The 20,282-nt window shown below is 63.5% G+C and overlaps 7 protein-coding genes across 7 annotated transcripts in view; 3 read left to right on the plus strand and 4 right to left on the minus strand.

The window, feature by feature from the left end:
• Positions 1-476, minus strand: part of AMSG_03024 (Cys/Met metabolism pyridoxal-phosphate-dependent enzyme) — a gene marked incomplete at its 5' end in the record, with an annotated part of 2,071 nt that extends 1,595 nt beyond the window's left edge. The window contains one exon of the mRNA XM_013904910.1: positions 438-476. Coding sequence (XP_013760364.1) covers positions 438-476 — 39 coding nt within the window. The remainder of the gene's footprint in view (positions 1-437) is intronic.
• A 774-nt stretch (positions 477-1,250) lies between these two features.
• On the plus strand, positions 1,251-6,658 carry AMSG_11740 (uncharacterized protein; the record flags this gene model as incomplete). The annotated part of the gene is made up of 5 exons (XM_013905035.1): positions 1,251-2,200; positions 2,646-2,710; positions 3,235-4,465; positions 4,528-5,646; positions 5,896-6,658. 5 exons carry the CDS (start codon positions 1,251-1,253, stop codon positions 6,656-6,658), a joined length of 4,128 nt encoding a protein of 1,375 aa, XP_013760489.1.
• A 4-nt stretch (positions 6,659-6,662) lies between these two features.
• AMSG_03027 (uncharacterized protein) lies at positions 6,663-9,086 on the minus strand (the record flags this gene model as incomplete). Its single annotated transcript, XM_013904911.1, has 4 exons — positions 6,663-7,555; positions 8,062-8,343; positions 8,452-8,522; positions 9,016-9,086. The coding sequence occupies 4 exons, from the start codon at positions 9,084-9,086 to the stop codon at positions 6,663-6,665; spliced, it is 1,317 nt and encodes a 438-aa protein (XP_013760365.1).
• A 356-nt stretch (positions 9,087-9,442) lies between these two features.
• Positions 9,443-10,306, plus strand: AMSG_03028 (uncharacterized protein; the record flags this gene model as incomplete). The annotated part of the gene is made up of 1 exon (XM_013904912.1): positions 9,443-10,306. The coding sequence occupies one exon, from the start codon at positions 9,443-9,445 to the stop codon at positions 10,280-10,282; it is 840 nt and encodes a 279-aa protein (XP_013760366.1). The 3' UTR covers positions 10,283-10,306.
• Positions 9,785-16,414, minus strand: AMSG_03029 (voltage-gated ion channel superfamily protein; the record flags this gene model as incomplete). Its single annotated transcript, XM_013904913.1, has 3 exons — positions 9,785-14,993; positions 15,106-16,341; positions 16,393-16,414. The coding sequence occupies 3 exons, from the start codon at positions 16,412-16,414 to the stop codon at positions 10,297-10,299; spliced, it is 5,955 nt and encodes a 1,984-aa protein (XP_013760367.1). The 3' UTR covers positions 9,785-10,296.
• Positions 16,415-16,884: 470 nt separating this feature from the next.
• Positions 16,885-17,712, plus strand: AMSG_03030 (uncharacterized protein). The gene has a single exon (XM_013904914.1). It carries the CDS (start codon positions 16,964-16,966, stop codon positions 17,588-17,590), a length of 627 nt encoding a protein of 208 aa, XP_013760368.1. The 5' UTR covers positions 16,885-16,963; the 3' UTR covers positions 17,591-17,712.
• AMSG_03031 (threonyl-tRNA synthetase) lies at positions 17,631-20,071 on the minus strand (the record flags this gene model as incomplete). Its single annotated transcript, XM_013904915.1, has 2 exons — positions 17,631-19,914; positions 20,058-20,071. The coding sequence occupies 2 exons, from the start codon at positions 20,069-20,071 to the stop codon at positions 17,727-17,729; spliced, it is 2,202 nt and encodes a 733-aa protein (XP_013760369.1). The 3' UTR covers positions 17,631-17,726.
• Positions 20,072-20,282: the final 211 nt, after the last annotated feature.

Consider the following 20,282-nt stretch of genomic DNA (forward strand, 5'->3'; position numbering starts at 1 on the left):
ATTGCTACAATGGAAGACGTGCTTACGCCAGAGCTGGCTCGAGAAGGCGCAGACTTTGACATCGAGTCGTGGGATGAGGTACTCGGCGAGACGTCGTTATCGAGTCGGACGCTGCGTCCAAGGAGCTTTTGACTGCCGCCGGCGATGCCGACGCCCGCCCAGCGAGGCTGCGGCCGTGTGACGCGCCGCCGGCGGATTGGGATATGAGTCCGTCGCTACCACAACGCGAGCCGGAGAGGCAATCCGTCATTGTTTGCGGCGGGACGGGATCGCCAATGCCGGCGCGCGTCGTCCACAGCGCCCCCGATGCTCAGCGTGAGCTTCCGTACACACGCTCGGGCTCGTCAAATGAGTCGCGGTCTTTGTGGTCTGGAGATGACCAGACTCAAATTGTCGCTGGGGGAGGGAGGAGGGGAGGGGGACTAGTGGTGACGTACGGGTGTGTGCAGCAGTCCGAGTTGCAAAGGTGAACATGGTAAAGTGTGCTGACCTACCGCTATTGCTTGCGGGTGTGGAGGTTGTCGTCAGTGGTCGCTGCGAGTCTGCGAGTTGAGCACGTCATGGCAACGCAGGCGACATATGGGAGTGAGAAAAGTACGGCGCCAGTGGAACTTCAGCTACGTGCAACAAATTTTAGCCACGTGTGTATTCATTTAGGATTGATGCCCGGTCGGCTGACTTACATCGGTCCCCTCCCGTTTCCTCCTTTTCCTCCCCCCGCCCCGTTCCTCCCCCCCCCCCCCCCTCTCCCACACAAACAGCCGCCCAGCACAAAGCATCAACCTCTCCCTACTCTCTCTACATTCATTGTGCTACATCCCGTACGCTGCCCAGAGAGTCGCCCCCACGTGCACGCCTCACACATGCGCAGCAGTCGGTCAGCAGGCCGCACACCTGTGTGACTTTCCGCGTGAACGCTGCCACCCTTCCCCCGACCCGCCCTTCGCTCCTGCATGCCGCGATGAGGCAGTGCGCACCTCGCACCACTCCCAAACAGCAGCATAGTCCATTTGTGAGACAAACGGCTTAATGATTGTGGCGCTAGCTGCCGTCATGTATGGCAGTGGTCCCAGACTGACCCGTGTCCCACACTGACCCGGCCATCCCAGCTTTGGGCGGCGTTAAAAACCGCAGCCGCTTTTCCTGCCAGACGGCTTCACGGCCAGCTCTTGCTACACCATCACATCTTTCCTTGCTCACCTCACTGGCCGTCTCTCAAACACATCATGCAGAGTACAGAAGCTACCGACATGTCTTCCAGCCACATTGCGGCACTGGATGCGACGCTCGGTGACGTTATGACCGTCCCAGAAAAGCTCATCGAGGTTCGGCACGACACCACGATCGAGCAGGTTCTCGCGCTCATGGCCAAGTACGGCGTGACGTCAGTGCCTGTGCGGGCAGCCGGCGATGCGCAGACGCCCGGTGACTCAACCGAGTGCATCGGAATCATCAACCTGGTGGACATTGTCGCGTTTTGCGTCTTTGCCATCGCAGAGGGCGACGCCTACCTCCGTGTTGATCTCTCTAACCTCGAGAGCATGGACGCGCCTGTCTCAGACATCCTCGGCGCAGTCTCGTCCGAGGCCAGCTCGGCGTGGTCGTTCAAGACGTATCCTGCAGCAGCGCACATCAACGACGTCATGTATCCGTTCTGCGCAGGTGTCCATCGTGTCCTCATCTCGACCGGCGCTCCCGGTGCCGAAGGCCTCGTCTCGCAAACCGACATTGTCCGCTTCCTCCACGCCCACAAGGCTGAGCTTCCCGACGAGCTCCTCGCGTCGCCGCTCCTGCCGCACAAGGGCACGCCCGTCACCATGTCTTCGGACCAGCGCGCCCTTGTCGGCTTCCGCAAGATGGTTGTCATGGATCGCTCGTCGGTCGGCATCGTCGACGACGCAGGCGTCCTCGTCGGCAACCTCTCGCTCTCGGACCTGCGCGGCATCAACAAGTCCAACTTTGCCTCACTCGCAGACCCGGTCCTCGACTTTCTCGCCTCTCGCGCAGAGGCCCACACCCCGCGCCCGCTCATCAAGGCTGCGCCCGAGACCTCGCTGGGCGACGTCATCGACCTCCTTGTCGCTGAAAAGGTGCATCGCGTCTGGCTCGTCGACGAAGCTGGCAAGCCGCTCGGCCAGCTCTCCATGTCGGACGTCCTCCTCGCTTTCACCGACCTCTCGCTTCCGCTTGTTGTCCCCGAGTAGAGGCTGCCCGCCCTCAGCTGCCCCGTCGTCTTTTTTCCTCGGCTGTCCTCGTCCTGCTTTTAGCGTTGTGCGTGGAGGTCCATCATCCTGACACAAGCACATGCTACCTCCCTTCTCCAGCCTGGCCGCTAGACCTCTGAACAAATCCCCCTTTCACGATGACACACATCCCCAAGCGCATCCCTCTCACACCCTCACGTCTCCTGTTGGGTGCCGCCCTTTGACTTGAAGTATTTTTTGCACCCCTCCACCCCCCCCCCCCCTCCCTTTTTTTTGCGCCATCGACCAATATCGAGCAATTTTCTGAGCGTGGACAGCCCCACTCCTCCCCCCCCCCTCCCCCTCACCCCCTCCCTTCCCTCCGGTGTCACCACCAACTTATCGTCCACCTCGTCTACTCGCACACGCCCACCCGCACACACTAGCACACTCCTCTCACAGCGTCCCCACAGACATTGGCCATGGGCACCGGGTGCTCACGGGCTGGGTCGGTAAGACCGGGGGTCGTCCGCCTGACCACCGCCGGCAGCAGGTACGAGGCTCCGAGCCGCCGCCACAGAGCCGGCGCGTTGGTGGCCTCAGCAGCGAGGTTACACCCCGCGACGGACGTCGACACTCGGGCTGGAGGGGAAGCCGCCGCAACCAAGTTGCGCCTGTCCACGACCAAGTTCAAGACTCGGTTTACAATGCGGCAGCCGCCGCAAGAGGTGGCGTTGGGAGCGCCGGCCAGCTTCGCAGCGGCGGTGAGCAAGCCGGAGACGACGCCAGACAAACGAATGTAGAACTGGACAGCAACATTGGTGGCGCCGGTGCTGGTGGTGAAAGAAGCCAAGCGGTTGACGGCTCCTGCCGTCATGGACATGCGCAGAATGGCTGTGTCTCGCCGCGATCCGAGCATGTTTCCGACTCGCTGGACCGATCCGGCTCGAGCTCAACCATGAGGCGGAGGGCGCGGCGGGCGGCACAAAAACAGCGCACGCCACACACGCCAACGGCCTCACCTCGCCATACACCTCGGGTGGAATCGCAGGCTCGGTCTCTGTCGCCACCGTCGCCTCTCTGGTCTCCAACACCACCGCCAGCTCGTTCAACTCGGCGCGGGCGTCCAATACGTCGTCGCCGATGGGCTCGGCGCGCCCACGCAAGGAGGGCTCCCTCAAGAGCATTGCTGAAGCTGCCATACTTGCGGCTGGGGGCAACAGCGAAGCCACGCTCTCCTCAACCATCAAGAGCACCGGTAACTCACTCCTTGCGCCGTCGAGCGACCTCTTCGCCAAGTCTGCGTCGTCTGACGCCATCTCGGTCTCTGAACGACAGACTGACATGTCCAAGACCCGCTCCAGCTCGTACTGCGGTACCGGGCAAGGCTCAGACACCGGTCCTGCTGAGCCGTCGTCGCCATCGTCGTCACTCATCCTCTGCGGGCGAGCGGTGACACCTCCGCTCGTGGACCAAGTCCCGCTCATCGCCGCCGCACCCATGATTTCGCTCCGTGCGCCGTCGCCATCGCGGTCAGTCTCGCGCTCCCCGCCGCATTCCCACTCACAATCGCCGTCCTACTCGCGATCGCTCTCGGCCCGGGGCGATGTCCGTGAAATGTCCGACTCGGACTCAGGCTCAGACCTGATGTTCCCAATCTCTGAGCCGAACACCATCCACGAGACATGTAACAAGCTCGACTCCGGAGGTATTGACGTCTCGGCTCGGCTGCACCTCTCCTCGTCTTTATCTTCATCGTCATCATCCCAAGTGATGGCAGCAGGATCGTCGTCGTCGTCGTCGTCGCTGTCGTCGTCGGACCTCGTGTCGGGCCTCACATCGTCAACCTCGTCGCTTACACCAACCATGTCGTCGGTACTGACATCATCGTCATCGTCGTCTGACTCCTCGTCCACCGACTACGACTCGCTCTTTGACTCGTCTGGCGACGAGAGCAAGGTGAACGGCGTAGCGACAGTTGCCGCTGACGCCGCCGACACCAGCGCGACCAGTGCATCGCTCACAAGCTCACAATCCAGTGACTCTGGCACTGTAGCCGGCAGCACGCGGCGCGGGTTTCCCTCGCATCACATCCGACTCCTGGGTCTCGACCTTGACTCGGTCTCGTCGTCGTCGTCAGCGCCGAGCTCAGACGATGTCATGTCACTGGCAAGCCCGGTCTCAGTCACGCTGGACATCCAGCCTGCGCCGGCGTCTGCGGCGGAACGCATGCACGACTTGCTCTGGCTCTTGGTTCCGCTCCTTTCCACCCGTCGGCATGCGTCGGCAACATCATCTTTCTCTTTCTCTCCGAGTCGGCCATCTCGAGCCAGTCAACCACGAGCTCGGGCTCGTCAACAACCGGCTCGTCAACGACGGTGACAACGCTGTCGCTTGCGGCAAGCAATGCGCCGGCTGCAGCGCTGCCGCCGAGCGGCAAGACGGCCCCGGTGGCACCCAGCATTTCGCCGCTGACCAACATTATGAACCATGTGCTCGGCATCGTGGTCTCGGAAGCGTCGCAGGATGCCTCGCACTCGATCCACTCGTCGACGGGATCGTCACCACGGAGCCGCGGGGTGCCGATGCTCTCTGTCACGCCCACGTCGCCGTCGTCGATGTCGCTGCCGAGAGCCATCTCGCCGCGGCACAAGCTCCTCTCGGCGCTGCCGTCGCGTTTTGGCTCGGGCTCATCGGCCTCGAGCTCGCGGTCGCTCATGCGTTCGTTCTCGCGAATGGACTCGTGGTCGTTCATGTGGCACCTTTCAATGCTCTCGCTCGAGTCCGTCTCCTCGGGCTCTTCGGGATCGTCCGGCATCCAGCATATGGCGCGGTCGTCGCTGGAGCGCATCATCACTGCCCACGATCGGGCTCAAGCGCGGCTCGTCGAGTTTGTCGTCAAGGATGCCGCCGATCTGGACACCATGTCCGACCCTGGTACAGACGTTGAGCCGCTCGACCACTCGCCGATTGTCGACCTTGACGTTGTTCGTGCCCTTTTTACCGCAACCTCGTCGGGCTTTTCGCCCCCCGGCGCCGCCGCCGGTGCCTCGCAGGCGCTACTGCATCCGCGGCAACGGGCGCCGACGCTGCGCGACATCCACAAGGCCCGGCGAGCGCAGCTCGCCAGCCAGCGGTCCGTCGAGCTTGCGCCGTCGGGCCCGGGCTCCCGTCGCGCCTTTGTCAACTCGATCAACCTGACATTGTCGGCTGACCTCACCGAGCTCCTCACCGAGCCGACCGGCTCGGTTTCAATGACCTCGCTCGCCGCCGGTGACGAGCCGACGACCTCGGAGGCCTCGCCGCGTGACTCACCGCTCGCCTCCTCGCACGCTTCGCACTCTTCGGGGGGCGCGTTGCCGTTCTCGCTGATGCCGCCGCGCCCACCCTCGCTTTCATTCGCCTCTGAGACCGCAGTCTCGTTGCTTCTGCCGTGGAAAAAGGGTCTGATGCGTGGACGGCGGTATGCGCGTCCGCCGCCATCGGCCACGGTCGCTCAACCGGGCTTGGCCAGCGATGGCCTCCCGCCGCCGCCTCCGCCGTCGCCGCTGCCTGCCCCGTCGAACTCGTCAAGCCTGGCACCGCCCGTATCCAGTGCCCCAAGCCCATCGCCATCTTCCTCGCTCTCGCCGAGGCCGCGGCTGTTGCCGTCGCCAATGACGCCCAGCGATGAAGGAAGGCGGCCAGTCTCGACCATCCTTATCCACTCGAGGTCGTTTACTTACAAGCAGTCGCGGCCCGAGGATGACAGCGTGTATTGCGCCGGCCCGCCGCCACGGTTCCGGAAAGGCAAGCGTGACCGAGCCCGTGAGCGGCGAGTCGTCTCCGCCATCACCTCGCCGGCCAAGCACTTTGGCTCGCTGTATCCCGGTTCGGAGCCGCTGCCCGCCGAGACTGCGCCCGTGAGCTCCGACAACGGCGAGCAAGAACCAGTCAAGGGCCGTGAGGCTCAGCTCCGAATGCGGTTCGAGAAGCACGAGGCCGCGGGCTTTGTCCGCTCGCCTCTCGCCAAGCGCTCGGCGCGGACATCGGCGGCAACCCGTGACCATTGGGAACGCAAACTCGCGTCACTCGGTCGGCTTCCGTCGTATGACAAGTTTACTGCGCCGGCCAAGCAGGCCTCTCAATCGGGCCCTCTGCTCGCTCCGCCTGGCTCGCAGCGAGCTGATCTCTCATTGTCGGAGCTCGATAACTCGTCGGCCTCGTCCGTCGCCGGCGGCAGCTCGCTCGAGGGTCTTGCTGGCGGCATCTTTGATCCCGAGTCAGTCGACCTTGTCGAGCTTGTCGAGCTCTACCAGGCCAACTTGGACAAATCGTTGGCTCAGCTCGAGTCGCTTGCGTCGGTTGGAACCAAGGTCGTGGTCTCGATTTCCGGCACTGCCACCGAAGTCCCACATGACATCATCACCATGGCCCATAGGTTCACCCTTCTCCTCTCTCGGCACCTGGCCAACATTGACCCTACTTGCCTTTGATTTGCTACCCGGAAACAAACAAGCGGCCGTCGGCCTTGCGGGTGACAGTGATGACCGGCGAGGGAGGCGATACCGGCGGCGATGATGGCTGGCGCCGCTTGCGCGGCGGCGTCGAGCCAGAATCCGGCGTCCGCCGTCGCTTGGCTGGCGCCGTTGGTGACGCAGAGCCAGACCTCGCGAGCGTGGCAGTGAGGAGCCGCGCTGCCTTGCGCCGGAGGCCGACAGTCCGCATCGGCTGGAGACGGACAGTCGGGAAGACTGCTGCAGTCGGTGGTGATGACGGCGGCGGCGGCGGCGGCGGGAGAAGGAGCAGCGGTGGCGAGGGCAGGGTGTGGGTGTCGAGACTCAGCTCGGCCGGGCTCGGGGCATCGGGCTCAAACTCGAACGGAACAGGGCCGCCAATGGCGTTGTCGTCGTCTTGTGGCTCCGCGTTTGTCGTCCACGCTGCGAGCTGGAGGCTATGCTGTGGTGGAGGGAGGCGGGCACGGAGGCGGACAACCCTCGGCCCGGCCTCGCTTACCACCGCTAGCTGCAAGGCGCTGAGGCCGCCGGGAACTACCGCTAGTGGCGCGGCGCCGAGGTGGTGGGCAAGGACAGCGGCGGCGGCGGCGCGGCCTGCACGCGCCAGAGCGTCTCGGGTCTTCGCCGTGATGAAAGTGACGCATGCGCCCGAGAGCGTACGCATCGCGCTTGCCGTCACCCGCACAATCGCCTGTGGGTAGACACACGGCCAGTCTCCCGCGACACGGCTTGGCAAGGCGAGAATCGCAAGGTGGAGGACGCTCGCCGGCGACCCCGCGCCCGACGCCGGCGACCGGCCGTCGAAGAAGAGCGCGTCGAGCTCGTCGCGCCCGCGCCGGCGGGCGGCCACAAGGCCATGGACCGCAGCTGCTGTGCCTGGCGCATCAAGCAGTGAGAGTCGGATAAACCCAACCAGACACTGGCCCACTTGCTGTCGAATGCCGGGCGTGCCGGCAACCGAGGTGCGGACAACGGTGCGCCGGCGGGGGGCGTGGCGGCTTTTTCCTGCTGCCGGTTGATCGCGCCACTGATCACGCCCTTTTCCTGTCATTGGGTGATCACCGGCAAGATCAACCTGGCCGGCAGGCCCGGCGTCGCTAGAGCCGGCAGGAAGATGTACGCGCAAGGTGTGGGATGGCGCAAACGGGAAGCTAGCTCGATTGGCACGGGCGCCCGCCATCGGCTCAAGGTAGATGATGTTGTCGATGCGTGCAAACGTAGCCATGTCGGGCCTTGATCCGAGTGCAACGGAGAGAGCAGTGGCAAGTCGGAGGTGGTGATGACAATCTGTGTTCAGTCTGTGTTCAATGTTTCGTAGGCGCGGGGGGAGGGGGGCGACGGTCAGCAGTTGCAGTCACAATCACCGCAGTCGCAATCGCCACAGTCGCCGCAGCCGGAGAGACAGTCACAGTCAACCTGGCCGAGGCCGTCGCAGCAAGAAGAGCAGACGTCGCCGCACGAGCCGAAGAGCTGACCGAGAAAGTCACACATGTCTGCCGGGATGCGGAGCAATGAGTCGCAGCACGACGAGCAGCAGCCCGAGTCATCGGCAGCCGAGCACGGGGCGGTGCACGGCTTGCAGATGATGTCCAGGTCACAGCAACCGGAGCAGTCATCGGGAGTCTGGCAGTTGAGCGCAAGGCAGAGGCAACAGTCCGAGTTGTCTGCGCAGAGCGCGCAGTCGTCACAACATCCATTGCAGCATCCGTCGCCGTCGCCATTGTTGTTGTTGTTGCTGCCACCGTTGTCGGAACTGACATAGCAGTAGCAACCAGAGCAGCACCCGTCGTCCCAGTACGTGTCGTCCGAGGTCCATACCTGCCGATGCCGATGCGCCTTGTGGCTACAGTTCCCACATCGAGTCGATCGATACACCCGTGTCCGACCCTGGCGGTTAAAGCTGGTGCAATGGCATCCCGCAACCCTGCACGAGCCTCTGTACACACACGCCCGACCAGATCGCACCGCCCACGCCCGACCAGCCCGCAGCACACACACACGCGCGATGTGAGTGCTTCCACCACAGAATGGCGCTAGTAACCGTACCCCCCCCCCTTGACACAACCACGCCCCCCGCCTGCCGCCGCCATGGTGAAGGGAGGGAGGAGGGGAAGGGGGAAGGGAGGAGGGGAGGAGGGGAAGGGGGGGAAGGGGGGGGGGGGGGGCATGGAAGGGAGGGAGGGGACGGAGGGGAGGGAGGGAGGGGCGCAGGTGCTCGCGGGGGTTGGTGCGTTTCGCAACAAAAGGCCAGCGAGAAGGGGGATAATCAATGGGTGACAATAAAAAGACTGTTCCAAGCATGGCGGCGCGTGGGCAGCGTGAGGTGGGGAACGTACTGGTTGGTGCGGCGGTAGCGGCCCTTGTGTGCTGTAGGGCCTCCGTACTGCGGGCCCGAGGACATGTACATGGGTGGAGGTGGGGATGTGAACGTCTGTGGACCGCCTGGCTGGTACCCCCCTTGCGGTGGCATAGGTGCGTATGGCGGGGGTGCCCCCGGTGGCGCACTCGGTGTAAACGACATGCCGCTGCGCCCGAGACGAGTTGCCGACCACAACCGCAACAATGGAAGGCAGCGAACGATTGCGTCGAACGACCGGTAAGAGTGCTCACCCATCACTCTCAGCTCACGTCCCAGCCCCATCCCCACACACACATACAGACACACGCATACACACACACACACACACACACACACACACACACACACATCTACGTGTAACCATGCTTCGACTCTCTCCTCAACTTCCGTCGCTCGGACGATGGATGGCCCGGACGCTGTCGTTTGTCCGCCCGCCACCACCAAAGCAGCCCCCGCAGGATCCGACGACACCGCCGCCACCGCCAGATGCTGGGACCCGGAACGTGGCGGTGGGTGTGGCACTTGCTGCTGCGCTCCTCTGCGGACCGCACTATCTTGAGCACCACAACGTGTTTACCGATGCGAGCAAAAACCCCGACGAGGTCGACAAATACGGCGAGATCGTGTCCAAGGGCTCGCTGTGGAACGGACCGAGCCTCGGCGCGCCGCCGGTCGACCGCCCTCTATGGGCCCAAGTCCTCCGCCGCGATCTCGTGGTCAACTACCTGGTCCTCCGCCTCGACGACGGCTCGCGTTCACTTTACGCCTTTCCGCCGTCGTCGGATGTCAACGCCATGGCCGAGGCCTCGGTGCCGGATGCAGGCGTTGGCGACGTGCCCGAGCCACCGTTCCCGCTCGGCGCCACCGTCGTCCTCCACCAGGACGGCGCCGACAAGACACCACTAGTGGCTGTCGACGCCGCGCTCCGGCCCTCGGGCAGGGACCTTCTGGCAGACGTTAATCCCGCTCACTGGCGCGCCCTCGATCCGCGCATGCCGTGGGAGTACTACGGCGTCATCGCCATCGCCGTCGCCGGCTACATGGCCACCTTTGCCAAGCGCGGCGCGTCCGGCTCGTACGGCCCGCTCGTCCTGTACCCGCTGCTTGGCACCTGGTTGGCGGCGTGGGCGCTGACTCCAGCCCCGGCGCTGCATCCCTCGGTCGTGGCCGAGCTTGAGGCAATCAAGGCTGGCGTGGCGCTTGCTGATGCGGCCGGCATCGAGGCCGCGGCCGTTGAGCAGTAAGCCTGCGCATCTTTTCACAGCGAGGATACAGTCGACGTCGAGCCCGAGTGGGTGCCGATACCAGCGACGGGCTCTCCAGACTCACCGGCGGCGAGCAAGGGCTCGTCGTCGTCGGACGAGGTCATGGGGAAGTTGTTGGCGATGGCGTGACGGAGCGCCGTGTTGCGCTCCATGCGGCGGCGGAGCTCGGCCATGCGCTCGGTGACAGCCTCGTAGGAGAGCGCGTTTTCACGGCGGACAGCCTCGTAGTGGGTCTCGAGCGCGCGGACGTCGAGGTCGGGATTGACGGCGGCGAGCCAGCCCTTGACGACCTTGCGCTGGCGGGCAATTTCCGAGTAGCGCGTCCACCAGTTGGAAATGATCTCCACTGCCAGGTACTCTTCCATCATCCACACCACGTCGTTGTCTTCGAGGCGCTGCATGACATTGGCGAGCTCGCCCTCGAGCACCCGCTCGATCGAGTCGTCACCCTCGGCAATGGCAACCGCGACAGAGGCCTCGGCGTCGCCGCTTGTCCCCGGCCCGGCCTCGGTCTCCTTCTGCTCCAGCCGCTGCATGATCGACATCTTGACCTCGGGCATGGCCTGGTCGGCTGACTCGCCCGTCGGCGAGGTGAGAACGGGAAGGGCGAGAAACGCGCCGCCGGCCGCATTTCGCCCGTCGCGGCCCTTGGACTGCAGAATGACCGGTGCCGGCGCGTGCGGCGTGGCCGCAGACGAGACCAGCGCCGCCAACGAGGCCACCACCGACGACCGCCGGTTCGCACGCGCTGCCCGCGGCAGTGGTGCCCGTGGGTCCAGTACGTGGGCCTCGGCGTAGACGTTGAGCGATTCGAGCGAGATCGCCTCGTCGCCTAGCGGTGAAAGAGGCGTTGCAGGCCCGGCTGACGACCGGAGCTCGGCGATCCTCGTTCGGTGCGCCGCGTGGAGCTCGGCAACGCCGCGCCGCGACGAAAGTAGCGCGTCGGTGCGAGAGACCTGGTCTGGGTGCTGGGCATGCGCCTTTGAGTAAGTGTGCCGCACGCCGGTGTCGACCGCCAGCGCCGCCATGTCGCGACGCCCGACGCCGGCGCCGGTGTCTGCAGCGGCGTGCGCTGCGCCGACGTCGACCGCCAGCTCCGAGTCGTTGAGCGGGAGCAAGGTCGGGGTGGTGGCGGCGTGACCGCCAGCCGACGACTTGCTGTGCGGGGCTTTGGCCAACCGCTCGCTAGCGATGCGGAAGCGGACGAGCGAGTTGAGGACGTGGTTAAACTCGACCGACGGCGGAAACGGGCAGATGTTGCCAAAGCGGACGCCGAGAAACCGCTTCTTGCCCGAGTTGACACGGATCTGGAGGCGGAGCGCAGCCGCGGCACGCAGTTGGTACCGACGCGAGAGATAGCGCGACCAGCCGAGCGGCTCGCCAATGTCCATCATGAGGCGTACAAACTCCGATGCCAGGATACGGTTCGACGCCGTGGGGTCGTACTTGGACCAGACTTCGCGAAAGTGGCGGATCGAGTCCTTGTGCTCGGGCGTGAGGTCAAAGGCCGAGTTGTCAAAGTTCTCGAGGATGATGGCGAGCGCAAGGTTGAGCAGCACCATGCCGCCGATGACGAGAAACGAGATAAAGAAGAGCGGGGCGAGCTCAGAGCCACAGTTGCCGGCCGCCCGCGAGCAGTGCGGCGGCTGGACCGACGCGCCGCGCATGACAACGTTCCACACGTCGGCGGTGACGAGCCGGTAGAGTGTGAGCATGGCCATCGGGAACGACGAAAAGTTGGCGTGCGGCTCGAGGCCCATGCCGCCCTGCACCACACGCCCAAAGAGCTGGACGCCGAGGACAGCGTAGATGAAAAAGACGACAAAGAGGAGTGAGCCAACATTCCAGATCACTGGCAGCGTGTAGAGGAGGGTGGTAAAGAGAGCGTTGAGTCGCCTCGAGCGCTTGCCCAGCCGGAGGAGGCGGCCGAGGCGGACAATGCGGACTACCGATGAGCCGAGGCCTGGCGCGAGGAAGAAGCCGGCGATGGAGACAACAACTAGCGCGAGGTCGAACCGGTCCCAACCGTCAGACATGTACATCGGAAAGCCGTAGGCGATGATTTTGAGCGCGGCCTCAAGGGCGAATAGAACGAGAAAGGCAACGTTGAGGAGGTAGAGCGCGTCAGTGAGTGCTTGAGGCTGGCCCCAGTGCTGCAGACACATGATGGCGCCGTTGGCGACAATGGCCGAGTTGATGAAAAAATCAAACCACGGATGGAGGACAATGACGTACGCGCCGGCGCGGAGCGGCGACTGTGGGATGATGTACACCGGGATGGGCTGGGTGATGGAGAGAATGCGGCGAGTCTGCGACCACTCGCGCTGAGCGGCGGTCATAAAGACCACACCCTCGGCAGTCTGGCGGGTGCGGGTGTAGTTGTCGATGAGGACGCCAATGAAGAGATTGATGACAAAGAACGAGCCGACAACAATGAAGATGACAAAGTAAGTGATGGCCCAGAGGTTGGCGTCCTGGACTGGCTGTAGGCCCACGCCGCGGGCGTCGACGCCGGCGCGTGCCACGTCGATCCAACCGACGAGCATGGCGACTTCCATAAGCGACTTGAGCGCTTCGGGGAAAGAGTCAAACGAGAACGGTGGGTTGGTCCATTGCCGCGCTACTACTGGCGGCGGGAGTGCCACAAACGCGCCCATTGATGCGTTGTAGACCGACGAGCCGGCCGATGTGTCGACAAACGAGCCGACGCACTGCGAAATGACAGAGACTGCCGTGTCGTTGCACCGGTAAAACGAGCCCGAGAAGATCTGGACGCCAACAATGGCAAAGACGGACCAGAGGACAAAGCAGACGGCGGCAACGTTGGCAACTGCGGGCAGCGAGGCGTAGAGCGAGTAGACGACAACTCGGATCTTTTCAGATCGCACAATGAGCTTGAGCGGGCGGAGGGCGCGGAGGGCGCGGAAGAGGCGGAACTCGCCGGCGAGAAAAAGGGCTAGGAGCGAGGAGACGACGACAAAAAGGTCGACGGCGTTCCACGCCGAGCGCATGTACGCAATGTCCGACGGCCAGATGAAGCCAACAGTGACGATCTTGGCAATGGCCTCAAAGGTAAAGGCGACAAGAAAGACGAGATTGGCCCAGTAAATGGTGACGCCGAGCGACGAGGTGCGGTCGACAGATGGGCCGTCAAGGGCAAGAAAAATGCAGTTGAGGAGGATGAGCGCCATAATGGTCGGCTCGAAGAACGGGTGGTTGACGAGCCGGCAGCAGGCCTGGCGGGTGGGCGAGACCGGAGAGAACAGGCGGAGCGAGTGGCCAATCATGATGCGCCACTTGCGCTCCTCGATTTCTTTCCAGTGACGGACGCGCTGGTGGAGCGACGAGTGGGCGGCGCCCTGCTTCTTGAGGACAGCGGCCTCGGCCTCGGCCTCGGCCTCGACCTCTTGCGAGAAACGGTCGAGGAGGATGACGATGAAGAGGTTGAGAAGGACATAGTTGCCGAGCACGATGAGTGAGCCATAGTAAAGGACCGAGAGCCACGGGCGGACGCGCATGCTGGTGAAGAGCACGTCGGTCCATGAGTCGCCGGTGATGACCTGAAAAGTGGTGACAAAAGCCCAAAAGGTCGTGTCGTAGTTGGATCGCGGGGTGCCGGACGGAAAGTCGAGCTTGGAGCCGTACAGCTGCATGCCAAGCGTGGCATACATAAAGATGACGATGACAAGGAGGCACGAGAGGTAGGCGACTGAGGAGAGCGAGGCCGTGACAGTCTTAAGGACCCTTGCCAGTGAGCCCCAGACTCGAACGAGGCGAAAGACGCGAAGAAGACGGAAGCAGCGGAGGACTGTGACCGAGAACGGGAGAGGGACGCCAAACTCGATGAGCGAGACCATGACGACGGCGACGTCAAACACGTTGTAGCTGTCCGAGACAAAAGCCCTGAGCGTCGAGCCAGCGAGCCGCCCGACAAGCTCGATGGCAAACCAGACAGTAAACATAATATTGCCGTAAAACTGGGCGTGCTCTAGCAGTCGCGGCTGCTGGTAGTGCTCGGTAGCAAGGAGGATGGCATTGAGTACAATCGGGACTGCCATGGCCCGCTCAAACTGCGGATGGTGGGTGAGTGCATGGACGGCAGGCACGTAAGCGTTGGGCGGGGAGCGTCGCGGAGCCACAAGCGGCGCAGATGCGTCGTCGTGGTGATGGGCCGGCGACGATGCTGGCGCCGGAGAAGGTGTTGGGATCGGGATGATGTCCGGAGATGGTGCAGGGGGGAAAGTGATGGGCACGGTGAGAGGCGGCGGGCGTGGAGAGGCGGGTGGCGTCGATGCTACCGTCGAGACCATCGACGACGATGCCGAGAGTCTGGACGACGACGAGTATTCCGAGTCGGCCACGGTTCCGACCGAGTGGCGAGCCGGATGCAACTGGATTAGCCGCGAAGTGGCCGAGAGAATGGGGCTCGCTGCTGGCCGAGGCGCAGACGGCTCAGAGCCCTGGTTATCCTTTGGCTCACTGTCAGACGGGTTCGAGCCAGTCGAGTACTCGTAGGTGTAGGAGAACAGTTCGCGTGCTGGGTCAGCCTTCTGGTCGGGCAGAGATGAAGACGAGGCGAGCGATGATGTCGATGCAGTCGGGGAAGGAAGAGAAGACGAGGACGAGAAGACGAGGACGAGGAGGACGAGGAGGACGAGGAGGACGAGGACGAGGTTGACGAGATTGATTCCTGAAACTCGCGGAGCTCGCGGGTGCCGGGTGGACGGCAGTCGGGTCGAATGCCGGGTTCGAGGTTGCGAGCGGTGGGTTGACGTGGATGGTGGGCGTGGGCGGCGGAACACCAACAGCAGCGGATACCGACTTGGCGCGCGAGCGAGTGGTGGTGCGGACAGAGACAGACTTGCCAAGGGCCTCGGCCTGGGCGGTCTCGGCCTCTGCGGCGGCAACAGCGGCATCCTCGCGCTCGGCCTCGGAGAAGAGGGAAAAGGCGGCGGTGAGGATGGCGAGGACGAGGTTGAGGATGATGAAGGTGGCGATGGCGGTGTAGGTAACAAAGTAGATCCAGATCCAAGGCGAGTACACGTCCTGGGCGCGGTACATGACTGAGGACCAGCCGTCAAACGAGATAGCGTTGAAGAGGACGAGAAAAGCATGCGGGATGTGGTCAAACGAGGTAAAGCCAAAGTTAGGGTTTGCAGCCGCCGCCAGACACACCTGGCCCGGCGCACACATGTACCCATTCGCGTCAGGCACGCCGCACAGCCGGTCGCGGTTGATGTCAAGAACAAGGCTACCGTCAGGCGCCTGGAAGTAGCAGCGCTGGTGGAACTTGCCGACAAGGAGCTGGACGCCAAGAATGCCGTAGATGATGAAGAGAAAGAGATAGAGGATGGCGACGTCAAGGAGCGAGGGTAGCGAGAAGAGAAGCGAGTTGACAAGGACCCGCATGCCCGAGATCGAAGAGATGGTGCGGAGCGGGCGCAGGATGCGGATGGTGCGGATGGACGAGACGTTGACCGACGATTGGAAGAAGACTAGCGAGCCAGCAACTACAACGACAAAGTCAAGGACGTTCCACGGCGAGCGGAGGTAGGCCGAGCGGTGGAGGACAAAGCCCATGGCAAAGATCTTGAGCAAGAGTTCGGCGACAAAGATGGCCTGGAAGTAGATCTCTGAAGAAAGGAGGAAGCTGTTCCATGACGAGTCCGCCGGCTCGGTCGGACGCGAGAGCGCGATAAAGATGCAATTGGTGAGGATGACGGTGAGGATAAAGTAGTCAAAGACTGGATGGTCGACGAGGTAGATGGCGTACCGGCGGGCCACATTCTCAGTGGTAAAGAGGCCGAGTGACTTTGAGCGATACAGCTGCTCGCGCCCGACGATGAACGGCACGGTCGACTCTGTTTCGAGCTCGCCGGCGATCTCGTTCTGGAACAGGTCGTCGACGCCGAGCGCCATGACGTTGCCGTCGTCCCACTCGGCCGCGGCGGCAGCGGCCTTCTCGCGAGCCGTCGCTCGGTCATAGATGTTCTGTGCATCAGCTGCAGCATGAGCAATCGACGCCGATCGGCCGGCATCTGGCACCGACTTTGAGTCTGGCGGCGGGAGAGGAGGTGGTGCGGGCGGACCAGACGGGACGCGGACCACCATCTGAGTCGGGTAGCGGTGGCGGTGCGGGCGGCGTTTGTGGCGGGCGGCGCGGCGGGCGCGGAGGGCGCGGTACTCAGTCTTGGCTCGGCTCCGAGTATGGCGCGAGATGATGTCCTCTTGTTGGACCCGCCGTCGCTGGATGCGGACCATGGTTGGGCGGTGTAGGGGGCGGTGTGTTGGGGGGTGGGGGGGAGGGGGGGGGGGGGGGGGGGGGGAAGGGCGGAAGGGGAGGGGGCGCGCTGGCGAAGCGAGCGGCGGGAATGAGAGACGACAGTGTCACCTTGGCTGTCACTGTCACGGTGCAAGTGAAGGTGGGGGGAGGGAGGGGGGGAGGGAGGGAGGAATTTTTTTTGCGAGTGTGAAAACGGGAGGGGAGGGCGGAAGTGACATCCGCACCTGCTCCAATGGCGGCAACCAACCACACCGGCAGACAGAGGGCGTTTCCGCTAGAGAGGGCAAACATCTGTCCCGCGGCTCGAGCAGGAGCGTGGAGTAGACAAGGCGGCCGCAGCGAGGTAGTTGTTGTTGCCGGCTGGGACTGCGGCTGCGATGGCCAAGAGCAAGGGCAAGGGCAAGGGCGAGAGCAAGGGCGAGAGCAAGGGCAAAGGCAAGCGCAAGCAAGCGCATGGACCTGACCATTGGGATGCAAGCACGTCGTCGCCGTACTTGGTTCATGCGGCTGTAGTGGGCAAGGGCGAAGGCAAGCGCAAGTCCAAGTCAAAGGGCAGGGGCAAGCGCAAGCTGAGCCTTGGCCTTGGGAGGAAGAAGGCAAAGCCACTGGTCAAACGCACGGCAGGTAGGCACAACAAGCTGACCGACGATGAGCTGATAGAGCATGATCGGCTGGAGCGGGTCTCGTCACGCGGCGAGCTGGATAACCCACACATGGTCTCGGACTCGTCGTGCTCGACCTCGCTCATCTTCCCGCGCCTCGCCTCGTCCAGTACAAACTCGAGCTCGGGCTCGGGCTCGAGCTCGAGCTCGAACACCGGCTCGGGCTCGAGCTCAAGCTCGAGCTCCTCGGGCTCGTCGGCATCTTCGACAAGCACGGGCGTCCAGCCGTCATCGATCTCGATCTCGGTCGAACTCGAGACGACTGTCGGGTCGACGCTACAGCAGATGCCGTCCGACTCAACGATGAGCTCGACGACCTCGGCGCTGTCGCCGACAATGTGAACAAGCCATCGCTTTGTGGAGCTGAGCTCCAAGGTCACTACCTCTCTGTCCTATGCCTGGCCGTCGTCATGTAGCGAAGCACATGAAGCTCCACCGCGAATGCGCGATAAAGTGATTCTTTAGCCAAAAACCGTGCTTACTCGCGAAGGGCAGCAAGATCGTCGGAGCGGGCGGCGCGAAGGGCAACGAGCTCGGTGATGAGGTCGTCGACGGAGACCTCGCGGCGCTTGATGCGGCGCTTCTTGCCCTCGCCTTCGACCTCGCCACGGGCGCGGAGGTTGACGGTGCCGTTCTCGGCCTCCTGGCCGCCGACGATGAGGATGTAGTTGACGTGGGCGACGTCGGCAATGGCAACCTTCTGGTTGAGGGTCTTGGTGGAGGTGTCGACCTCGACGTGGAAGTGCTCGGCGTGGAGGCGGGCACGGACGGACTCGGCATAGTCGTTGTACTCTGCGGCGATGGGGACGATGGCGACCTGACGAGGGGCGAGCCAGAACGGCCAAAGGCCGCCATACGACTCGGTGAGGATGGCGATCATGCGCTCGACTGAGCCGAGGATGGCGCGGTGGATCATGACCGGGCGCTCATGGCCGTTCTCGCTCGAAAACTCGAGGTCAAAGTTCTTGGGCAGCTGGAAGTCAAGCTGGCAGGTGGCACACTGATGCTTGCGGCGGAGGGCGTCCATGACGGTGATGTCGATCTTGGGCCCGTAGAACGCGCCGTCGCCCTCGTTGATGGTCCACGGCTCGCCGAAGCGGTCGAGCGCCTCGCGGAGCTGGGCCTCGGCCACGTCCCAATCGGCGATCTCGCCCATGAACTTCTCGGGGCGGGTGGAGAGGCGGAGCTCAAAGGTGAAGCCAAAGACGCCGTAGACCTCGCGGAGCATGTCGAGAACGCCAGCGACCTCGTCCTGGACCTGCGACGACATGCAGAAGATGTGGGCGTCGTCCTGCTGGAACCGGCGGACGCGGGTGAGGCCCGAAAGTGCGCCGGAGAGCTCGTTGCGGTGGAGGACGCCAAAGTCGGCGAGGCGGAGCGGGAGGTCGCGCCACGAGCGGGTCCGGTGCTTGAACACGAGGCAGTGGCCTGGGCAGTTCATGGGCTTGAGCGCATAGATGTCGTGCTCGCACTCAAACTGGAACATGTTCTCGGCGTAGTTCTGCCAGTGGCCCGAGGTCTGCCACAGCTTGTGGTTGTACACGTTGGGGGTGATGACCTCCTCGTACCCACGCTTCCAGTACTGCTCCTTGATAAAGTCGACGAGCGCGTTGTACATGCGCGCGCCGTACGGCTCAAAGAAGCACGAGCCCGGCGAGAGCTGGTCAAAGAAGAACAGCTGCTGGTCGAGGCCGAGCCGCCGGTGGTCGTTCTTCTTGGCCTTTTCCACCAGAGCGAGGTGCTCCTTCAGCTGTTTGGCCTTGGGGAAGGAGATGCCGTAGACCCGCGACATACGGTCGTTCTCGGCCTTGCCCTTCCAGTACGCCGACGAGGTGAGGGTGAGGGCAAAGGCCTTGATGAGACCGGTAGACGGGAGGTGCGGGCCGCGGCAGAGGTCGACAAGCGGACCGCAGCGGTAGACGGTGATGGGGGCACCCTCCGGAATGTCCTGGTTGATGATCTCCTGCTTGTACTTGTTGTAGCCAAACATGGCCACGGCCTCGTCCTTCTCCATCCGCACACGCTCAAACGGCTGGTTCGCCTTGGTGATGGCCTTGACCTTGGCCTCGATGACCGGAAAGTCGGCGTCGGCCACAGTCTTGGCTGCCACCTTGAGCTCCGGCTCGCTGCTGGATGCGCCGTCGGCCTCGGCCTCGGCTCCGACGTCGCCGTCGGCTCCGAGCGCCATGTCATAGTAAAAGCCCTGCTCAAGCGCAGGTCCGATGCCCAGCGCGCCGCCAAAGATCATCTCAAGCGCCTGCCCGAGCACGTGCGCCGACGAGTGCCAGAACGCGTGCTTGCCCTCCTCCGAGTCAAACTTGTGGAACTTGAGGCACTCGACCGGGCCCTCCAGCGGGCGGTGCAGGTCCCACGGCGCACCGTCGGCCGACGCCACCACCACTTGCTTGGCCAGGCTCGATGAGATGGCCTTGACAATCTCCATCGGCGTGGTCTTGTGGCAGAGAACAGGGAACTTGCTAAAGACGGCACCGTCGGGCATCTTGACCTCGATCTCCACGTCGGGCAGGCCAGCCCGCCACTCGTCCTGCCGTGCCTTGGCTGCCTCAAACAGCTCAATCCGCTTGTCCACGTATGCCGGAGTCTCCGCCAGCGGCTTCACTGCCTTGCCCTTGGCGCCGCCCTTCTTCTTCTTCCCGCCCTTGCCACTGTGTTGCCGAGGTGGAGAACGAGGTGGGATGGACGAAGAATGTGTGTGAGAGAGAGGGAGTGGGGAGGGGAGGGGGGAGGGAGGAATGAAGGGAGGAATAAAGGGAGGGAGGGAGGGAGGGAGGGATGGAGGGGTGCCTACCCGTTGTCGGCCATTTGTGATATTGGTGTTGAGTGTACGTGTGTGCGTACGTGTGCGTGTTAGCGTCAGAGTGGCTCGGCTTGGCCTTGTTGTCGCTTTAGAGGCAAAAGTCGTCGAATCGGGCGAACGTTCGACTATTTGTCGAACGACAGAACGTTCGCTCGAGTCCGGTACAGAGAGTGGTTCATGAGGGGGAGGGGGAGGGGGAGAGGGGGGGAGGTATCG

The sequence above is a fragment of the Thecamonas trahens genome (genome assembly GCF_000142905.1).
Source record: "Thecamonas trahens ATCC 50062 unplaced genomic scaffold supercont1.11, whole genome shotgun sequence".
Lineage (NCBI taxonomy): Eukaryota > Apusomonadida > Apusomonadidae > Thecamonas > Thecamonas trahens.